The sequence below is a fragment of the Oncorhynchus gorbuscha genome, linkage group LG19, assembly GCF_021184085.1.
Source record: "Oncorhynchus gorbuscha isolate QuinsamMale2020 ecotype Even-year linkage group LG19, OgorEven_v1.0, whole genome shotgun sequence".
NCBI classification, from domain to species: domain Eukaryota; kingdom Metazoa; phylum Chordata; class Actinopteri; order Salmoniformes; family Salmonidae; genus Oncorhynchus; species Oncorhynchus gorbuscha.
Window position 1 is genome coordinate 76,132,511 of NC_060191.1, and position 9,971 is coordinate 76,142,481.

The window sequence follows — 9,971 nt, forward strand, 5'->3', positions numbered from 1 at the left end:
ACGAGGATACAGGGGGACGAGGATACAGTGGGGACGAGGATAGAGGGGGACGAAGATACAGGGGGACGAGGATACAGGGGGACGAGGATACAGTGGGGACGAGGATAGAGGGGGACGAGGATACAGGGGGACGAGGATACAGGGGGACGAAGATACAGGGGGACGAGGATACAGGGGGACGAGGATACAGGGGGACGAGGATACAGGGGGACGAGGATAGAGGGGGACGAAGATACAGGGGGACGAGGATACAGGGGGACGAGGATACAGTGGGGACGAGGATAGAGGGGGACGAAGATACAGGGGGACGAGGATACAGGGGACGAGGATACAGGGGGACGAAGATACAGAGGGACGAGGATACAGGGGGTCGAGGATACAGGGGGACGAGGATACAGGAGGACGAGGATACAGGGGGACGAGGATACAGGGGGACGAGGATACAGTGGGGACGAGGATACAGGGGGACGAGGATACAGGGGGTCGAGGATACAGGGGGACGAGGATACAGGGGGACGAGGATACAGGGGGGACGAGGATACAGGGGGACGAGGATACAGGGGGACGAGGATACAGGGGGTCGAGGATACAGGGCGACGAGGATACAGGGGGTCGAGGATACAGGGGGACGAGGATACGGGGGACGAGGATACAGGGGGACGAGGATACAGGGGGACGAGGATACAGGGGGACGAGGATACAGGGGGACCCTGGCGAGTTCTTTCAGATTCCTCCACCACTTCTTGTAAGGAACACACACAAAGATAAATACAGGACAGAGGTTTTGAGCGTGAAGCCTCGTGAATCTGTCTCTCACTCCTTAAATTCCCTCCCTTTGCATCCTAATACCGTGTCACCGTTCATGGCGTATGCGTAACTATAGCAACATTAAGTACGATGTCGGTGGAACAACAGAAGAGACGAAGCCTTGTGGAAAATATGAGGGCAGGTCAGTGCCTCCAGTGTTATGCCCTTATTACATTCCAACCTATCAGTTAGGAGAGCTTTCTGCTCAAGGTCCTGTTGGAGTCACATCGTAACACATGTACGGCAGATACTGGAGAGGAAACTGTATCAGTTAGAGGAATGTGAGGAACGAAGTACTCATCAGAGAAAGAGAGAGAGAAGAAAGAGAGGACCGATTTAGAGAGAGAGAGAGAGAGAGAGAGAGAGAGAGAGAAAAGAGAGGAGCGATCAGAGAGAGAAGAGGACTCATCAGAGAAAGAGACAGAAGAGAGAGGAAAGAGATGTGAAGGGTCTGTGTTGCCCTATTCCCCTCCCCCTCTCCTCTCTCTCTGTGTGTGTGTGTGTGTGTGTGTGTGTGTGTGTGTGTGTGTGTGTGTGTGTGTGTGTGTGTGTGTGTGTGTGTGTGTGTGTGTGTGTGTGTGTGTGTGTGTGTGTGTGTGTGTGTGTGTGTGTGTGTGTGTGTGTGCTCTAAAACCCACTATATGGGAGTGCTTCAACATGTCTTTATGAACTTTTATCCTGTTTTTTTCTCATTGAGAACATCTTTTCCAAGAGAGACCTGTTAAGCATGTGTTTTGTGCTCATGTGTTTTGTGCTCAGCGTGTTGCAAATCTAGAAATGTAACACCCTCATCTCCTTTTCACTATTAATACTCTGACAGACCCCTCGTGTCCCGTCTCTCCCCTGACCTCTGACCCCTAACCCTCTCGCAGGCTATGACTTCCCAGCGGTGCTACGTTGGTTTGCGGAGCGTGTTGACCGCATCATCCTCCTGTTCGACGCCCACAAGTTGGAGATCAGTGATGAGTTCTCCGAGGCCATCGGAGCGCTGCGTGGTAACGAGGACAAACTGCGTGTCGTCCTGAACAAGGCTGACATGGTGGGAACACAACAGCTGATGAGGATCTACGGAGCTCTCATGTGGTCTCTGGGCAAGGTGAGAGGAGACCTTTACTCATCGCCAAGGGCAATGTTGTCATACTACAGCTAGTGAAACAATAAACAATTACTAGAAAATAAATATTATTGTGGGGGGCGATATGCATTGGTTGAAGCTCATTGGTAAATTCAAAATCTCCCTACCATCATATATAATATGCCACCAATGTAGATGAAAAGTTCCAAGGGATACAGAACACACTCCTCGCCTCTCGTCATGAGCCGTAGTTAACGAGAACCACACAGATTTTTATCAGGGTCTTTAGCATTAGGAAAAACATATAATTTCTTGCCCCAGCCTAGCTCAATGTTACTACAGCGTCCATAAAACGACCATTAGACTTGACACCTTTCGGACTGAATAAGTTTGTAGGGGGCAACAGTTGTCGTTACATTTGTAATTTATCGCTCTCATATGATCATTTCTGTCCGTTAAAAACCAACGATGTGCTACCTTTTTTGTAGCTGAATCTGAGTTCTAAAACCGGACCAAAGCACGTAGGTTGCGCAGCAACAGCGCTAGAAGCTAGCTAACACCAGTCAGATTAGAGGCAGGCTACAAGCAAAGGAAACTAGCTATATTTTGCTATGGAAGGTTTTTCACATGGCTGAAGTCACCGGAAGATAAACTGTTGGCCTTGACACTTGGGTGTGAATCATCACAAACAAAGAAGATCGCGAACGCCCTTGGCTGCTATAGCCAGTTAGCTAGCCAACTAACATTAGCCCGTAATGTTAGCTAACGAGCGTTAGCCCGTTATGTTAGCTAACTAGCGTTAGCCGTAATGTTAGCTAACTAGCGTTAGCCCGTTATGTTGGCTAACTAGCGTTAGCCCGTAATGTTAGCTAGCTACAAGCCAACAAGGCTGTAATATTAGCTGTATGGGCATATCGATGCGCTGGCCCAACTCAATGTTGACAATATCTCCAACATTCTTCCACAGAGCACAGTTAGCTAGCCGACTAACGTTAGCCCATAATGTTAACTAACTAACGTTAGCCCGTAATGTTAGCTAACTACCGTTAGCCCGTAATGTTAGCTAACTAACGTTAGCCCGTAATGTTAGCTAACTACCGTTAGCCCGTAATGTTAGCTAACTACCGTTAGCCCGTAATGTTAGCTAACTAACGTTAGCCCGTAATGTTAGCTAACTAGCGTTAGCCCGTAATGTTAGACATTTACATTTACATTTAAGTCATTTAGCAGACGCTCTTATCCAGAGCGACTTACAAATTGGTGCATTCACCTTATGACAGCTAACTAACATTAGCCCGTAATGTTAACTAACTAACGTTAGCCCGTAATGTTAGCTAACTAACGTTAGCCCGTAATGTTAGCTAACTACCGTTAGCCCGTAATGTTAACTAACTACCGTTAGCCCGTAATGTTAGCTAATTAGCGTTATCCCGTAATGTTAACTAACTGACGTTAGCCTGTAAAGCAGTTAGGCGTGTGTATAACACTTTGTGATCCAATTGATTGATATTATTGATATGATTAACAGGTGTTCAACACTCCAGAGGTCTTGAGGGTGTATATCGGGTCGTTCTGGTCCGAGCCGCTGCTGGTCCCTGATAACCGTCGCCTGTTTGAGCTCGAAGAGGAAGATCTGTTTAGTGACATCCAGAACCTTCCTCATAACGCAGCCCTCAGGAAACTCAACGACCTGGTGAAGAGGGCACGACTGGTCAGGGTAGGTTCTCTCTCTCTCTCTCTCTCTAGAATTGTTTTTAAAATGTTTTATTTCATCTTTATTTTGACAGGAAATCATGTTGAGACCAAGGTCTTTTTTTTTTTTACAGATGAGCCCTGTAATTACCAAACTAGAAAACAAATGGTATATCTATCTGGATCTCTCTTTCTCAATGTCTCTCGCTTATCAACGTCGCTCACTCATCCCTTTCTGTTGAAGTAGATGGTATGATATAATCAACTCAGTAACACACATCCTGTCTAGGAGATGTGGAATAAGGTGTTTTACTAGGTTCATAGAAGAAAATGAGGAGAGAGTGGCATTGCTGAAGTTAATATTTTCCACCCTCCCCCCTAATTCTCTCGCTCTACCCTTCGCTCTCTTTCTTTCTCTCTCTCCCTCCCCCACCCACCCCTCTCTCCCTCCCCCACATCCCTCTCCCCCTCAACCCTCTCTCTCCCTCTCACACTCCTCCCCCAACCCTCTCTCTCTCTCCCTGCCCCAACCCTCTCTCTCCCTGCCCCAACCCTCTCTCTCCTTCCCCCACATCTCTCTCTCTCCCCCCCATCATCTCTCTCCCTCCAGGTGCATGCCCACATCATCAGCTATCTAAAGAAGGAAATGCCAACCTTCAGGAAGGACAAAATGAAGAAGAACCTGATCTACCAGCTTCCTGTCATCTTCTCAAAGATCCAGCTGCAGCACCATATCTCTGCTGGGGACTTCCCTGACTGCGCCAAGATGCAGGTCTGTTTAGCTTGTTTCTATTCCGGTTTGAATGTCCGACGCTGAAGTCTGGTAGTTCATCCTTCTGAAATATTTGCCAGATGATCGGCTAACTAGTGTGCTGTGGTCTCTGTTTCCCGTCCAGGAGCAACTGTTGATCCATGACTTCACTAAGTTCAAGCCCCTGAAGCCGTCCCTGATGGCCGCTCTGGACGAGCTGCTGGCGTCCGACATCGCCAAGCTCATGCCCCTGCTACGCCAGGAGGAGATTGACGCGGGGGTGCAACCAGGGGTGCAGGGGGGAGCCTTCCTGGGAACCCGCGCCGGGCCCTTCATGGAGAACGACCCATTCGGAGAGGTGGAGAATGGGGGGGAGGAAGGCGAGGAAGAGGGCGAGATGGCCTGGGTCGTGACCAAGGACAAGCCCAAATACGACGAGATCTTCTACAACCTGGCGCCCAACGAGGGCAAGCTGAGTGGCACCAAGGCCAAGGACTGGATGGTGAGCACCCGGCTGCCAAACTCCGTCCTGGGGAGGATCTGGAAGCTGTCGGATGTGGACCGGGATGGCATGCTGGATGACGAGGAGTTTGCCCTGGCCAGCCACCTGATCGAGGTGAAGTTAGAGGGGCATGGTCTGCCCCCTGAACTGCCCGCCCGTCTGGTGCCCCCTTCCAAGCGCAGAATGAAAGGATCGGATATATAGAGACTATTACATCAACCCACCCTGTGGAGCTGACAGTATAGCCCTCTGACGGCTGACACACACGCTACTGCCCCCCCCCACGTTGTCCTCTTGTCTCCTTGTCTTTATGTCTGTCAGCCCCTGGGTGTATCTCGATAGTCTATGTTAAGCCCCTGGATGTATCTCGATAGTCTATGTTAAGCCCCTGGATGTATCTCGATAGTCTAAGTTAAGCCCCTGGGTGTATCTCGATAGTCTAAGGTAGCTTCCTCATAGTGCAGATGAATGAAAGGAAAGGAGGAAGGGGAGATACTTTACGCTATTGAAATGCACCCCAATTTAGTCTTACTGGATCATGTGTTTAGCTGAGCTGAGGTCAAATAAAGGCTAGTGGCCCACACTGCTCTACTCTATTATACTATATTATAGTCTACTGCTCTACTCTATTATACTATATTATACTCATACTTCATACTTCATACTGCTCTACTATATTATACTCTACTTCTCTACTCTATTATATTATATTATACTCTACTGCTCTACTATATTATACTCTACTTCTCTACTCTATTATATTATATTATACTCTACTGCTCTACTATATTATACTCTACTTCTCTACTCTATTATACTATATTATACTCTACTTCTCTACTCTATTATACTATATTGTAATCTACTATACTGTACTCTATTATATGCTACTGTACTATGCCGATCTACTCTACTACATTCTACTCTACTCTCCTTCACTCCACTCTACTCCACTCCACTACACTCTCCTACACTCTACTACACTCTACTCTACTACAATACACTCTACTACACTACACTATACTACACTACACTCCACTCTACTCTACTACACCCTACTCTGCTCCACTCTAATCTACTACACTCTACTCTACTACTCCACTCCACTCCATTACACTACACTCTACTCTACTACACTATTACACTCTACTACACCACTACACTCTACTACACTACACTCTACTACATTCTACTCTACTCTACTCCACTCCATTCTACTCTACTACACTCTACTCTACTAAATTCTACTCTACCACATTCTACTCTACTACAATCTACTCCACTCTACTCAGCTCTACTCCATTCTACTCTACTACATTCTACTATACTCCACTCCACTCTACTAAATTCTACTCCACTCTACTACATTCTACTCTACTCTACTAAATTCTACTCCACTCTACTACATTCTACTCTACTCCACTACATTCTACTCTACTACACTCCACTCTACTACACTTACTCCACTCTACTAAATTCTACTCTACTACAGTCTACTCTACTACACTCCACTCTACTACATTCTACTCGACTACACTCCACACTCTACTACATTCTACTCCACTACATTCTACTCTACTACACTCCACTCTACTAAATTATACTCTACTACATTCTACTCTACTACACTCCACTCTACTAAATTATACTCTACTACATTCTACTCTACTACACTCCACTCTACTAAATTATACTCTACTACATTCTACTCTACTACACTCCACTCTACTAAATTATACTCTACTACATTCTACTCTACTACACTCCACTCTACTAAATTCTACTCTACTACATTCTACTCTACTACACTCCAATACATTCTACTCTACTAAATTCTACTCCACTCTACTCGACTACTCTACACCACTCTACACTGAACACTACTTTCTCCAAACTAGCAGAACTCCTTAACCACACATTCTCTTTCTAGAAGTCTTGCGTGTGTATATGTTATATTCTCACACAGATGTTGTTACGTTAGAAACGACATTACATTATTATAAATCCTCACTATTTCACATCTACTGTTTAACTCAACATTCTTTGGATGACTGAGTCCACAGTGGCATCACTGACTGGCAAGTCTGTTGTTAATTACACACTGATACGATTACCGCTATACATGTATCTGACTTACTCCGTACTATATTTGACTTTTACATGGAGCTATTTAGCAGGGAGTGTTTAAACAAATATAAACAGACTACTCATATACACACTAATATGAGTACACTAATCTACACATGTATTTGATAGACAGCTGGTGCTATTAGCAACAGTGTGAAGCTTGTTTTAGTCATCTCTCTGTCTGTCTGTTGGGGACTGGTCTAACCAGGGACATTACAGCATTTCTATAGTATAGTTTTACAGTAACGTGCCATAGTTTTACAGTAACGTGCCATCGTTTTACAGTAACGTGCCATCGTTTTACAGTAACGTGCCATCGTTTTACAGTAACGTGCCATCGTTTTACAGTAACGTGCCATAGTTTTACAGGAACGTGCCATAGTTTTACAGTAACATACCACAGTTTTACAGTAACTTGCCATTTTTCCTCGCATACTTTTTTCTTTCTCTCATGGCAAAAAAGAATACATGTATTTTTTGATTCATTATATATATTTTTTGCTGTTGATTTTTGTATGTACTGGACAAAGAACTGCCTTTGTTTGAAATGAATGTCACATGCTATGAGAACAGTGTTGTTCCCTAAAACAGTTTGGTTTGTTGATCTATTTTACTGACTACTGTACACAGCTAGCTTCACCAACTGCTAACCATGTGTATTATTATCACTGCCTAATAAACGGTATGAACTGTGTTCCGATGACCTCCGATGACCTCTTGTTCAGAATGAAGAGGAGATGAAGTTGAATTCAACAGTGTTTAGAGAAAGGAAAGAGATCCAAGTGGATCTGTGGATTAAATAGTAGATAGACAACACTTTGACTAAGTGTGTAGCACGAGGCAAAACATTTTTTTTTCAATATCTGCCATGTGTGGAACAGTAGAATGTTAAGTGTTCCTTAAATATCCCATCTGGACACAAAACAGAATATGTATCTAGCCACATACGGAACATACCATATTTAGGCAACACAGTAAAAACTATATTTTATATTTCAAACAAGACATAGCAGTGGATGCAGGCTGATTCTCGTTTATAGCAACAGTATAATGTTCACTTGGTTCCTCAATGACAGTCAGATAAACAGTGAGTCACAGTGCTCCAGGCCAAAATCCCATACCACCATTTTCCAGTGGTACACTCACTCATTCTCTCCCGTTCTCCCTTAAACACAAACACGCCAAAAAAAAAAAAAAAACGTATCCAAATCTCTCTCCAGCCTTCTAGCTCAAGCAGTTCCAGATTTAACCAACCAACATACAGCACAGTAAATCATGAGGTATCATACTCTCTGTTTATACTCTGGTGAATTATTTCTGGCATAAGTGTCTCTAAAATGTGTGTTCGTGTGTAGGCTTTTAAGGTTTGCGAAGGGAGGGAGGGAGGGGTGGTCTGGTCTCCCTGCCTCTTTCACTCCTCCATGGAAAGAAATACAAATGAGAAACAGTTATTCCTTCCCCCTCTCGTTAGCTTTCCCTCTCTCTCTCTCTCTCTGTCTCTCTCTCTCCCTCTCTCTCTCTCTCTCTCTCTCTCTCTCTCTCTCTCTCTCTCCCCCCCTCTCGTTAGCTTTCCCTCTCTCTCTCTCTCTCTCTCTCTCTCTCTCTCTCTCTCTCTCTCTCTCTCTCTCTCTCTCTCTCTCTCTCTCTCTCTTCTCTACTACCCCTCGCTCTTTCTTTCCCTCTCTCTCCCCCCCTCTCGTTCTCTCTCTCTCTCTCTCTCTCTCTCTCTCTCTCTCTCTCTCTCTCTCTCTCTCTCTCTCTCTCTCTCTCTCTCTCTCTCTCTCCTAGTGTACAGTGTGACTCACATGCTAGGAATGTGGTGGGCTGGCCCTAGAACTATTAATATCAGCTTTCCTGGGGTCCGCTAAGTTTCCTTGGGCTGCAGCTCAGCCTCTAGACACTACCTTTATTATAGGCATTAACAACATCCCCCTATTTGGACTTTTCCCTAGGAACAAGATGTTTAGGCCGTACCCATGACTTGCTGTGTGTGTGTGTTTGTGTGTGTGTATGTCTTGGATGGGTTCTGGTCTGCTGCTACTAATTTCCACCAGACAGTTTCAAATAGACAAGATATGTCCAAGCCCTGTAGGAAATCTCTTCGTTGAATAACACACTAACCTTTTCCCAGATTTCCTAATCAGATCAACGGGCAATTCTGCTGACAGAACAGTGTTGCCTTGCCAACACAACAATAATGTGGAGCAAATGTCTTGACATTTCCTCATGAGCTGTTTCAAAACGATTTAGTTGCTCAAAAACATTTTCCACACACACAAAAAAACATTCTACGTGGCATTCACATGGCGTCAAGACTACAGCATATGAGAACCATACAGAGTATGGAACACCCCCAAAGAACAGCCCACTAAACAGGGGTCTCCAACTACGTCATTGGGCGGATACATGGGGAATTCCTCACCAAGACGCCCCATGAAGGATTAAAAGCATGGAAAGGACTTTGGATATATTTAACTTTGAATGAGCGCCATCTAATGGACATAAATATTTTTTGTAAAGATGTTTTCTATTTTTCAGAAACACGACGATGTTACGTCGGCCTGTAGGAGGTATGATCGCACCATTTGCACTAGAATTCGAACGTAGAAGAAGAATAAGTTATTTTTGCAATTGCAGAGAGGAAGAGGCGAAGCAAGAGGGTTTACTGGGCCCAAAATCTGCCCAGGAAAATAAGATCACGAAGTGAGGAATTTTTGTATAGAGGTCAACGAGTGTCGAATTTGTTCAACAACTATAATTGCTAATTTTCTACGTGAGGCTTATTTAATCGAATATACATTTCGTAATTGTTAGGTTGTTACAAATGCACTGATTGAAGTGGACGCACGTGGTATTTCGCCATCTATGAAAAAATACTTTATATCCGATATTTTTGTTGATTTTGTATGTACTAGACAAAGAACTGCTTTTGATTGAAATGAATGTCACATGCTATGAGAACAGTGTTGTTCCCTAAACAGTTTGGTTTGTTTATCTTTGGTCAGTACAGGTGCATC

The 9,971-nt window shown here is 44.7% G+C and overlaps 1 protein-coding gene across 1 annotated transcript in view; it reads left to right on the forward strand.

The window, feature by feature from the left end:
* The window catches only part of ehd2b (EH-domain containing 2b), a 37,036-nt gene extending 31,600 nt beyond the window's left edge, over nt 1-5,436 (forward strand). The window contains exons 5-8 of the mRNA XM_046313415.1: nt 1,680-1,903; nt 3,411-3,599; nt 4,185-4,346; nt 4,471-5,436. Of these exons, the coding sequence (XP_046169371.1) occupies nt 1,680-1,903; nt 3,411-3,599; nt 4,185-4,346; nt 4,471-5,031 (1,136 nt within the window). The 3' untranslated portion in view covers nt 5,032-5,436. The remainder of the gene's footprint in view (nt 1-1,679; nt 1,904-3,410; nt 3,600-4,184; nt 4,347-4,470) is intronic.
* Nucleotides 5,437-9,971: the final 4,535 nt, after the last annotated feature.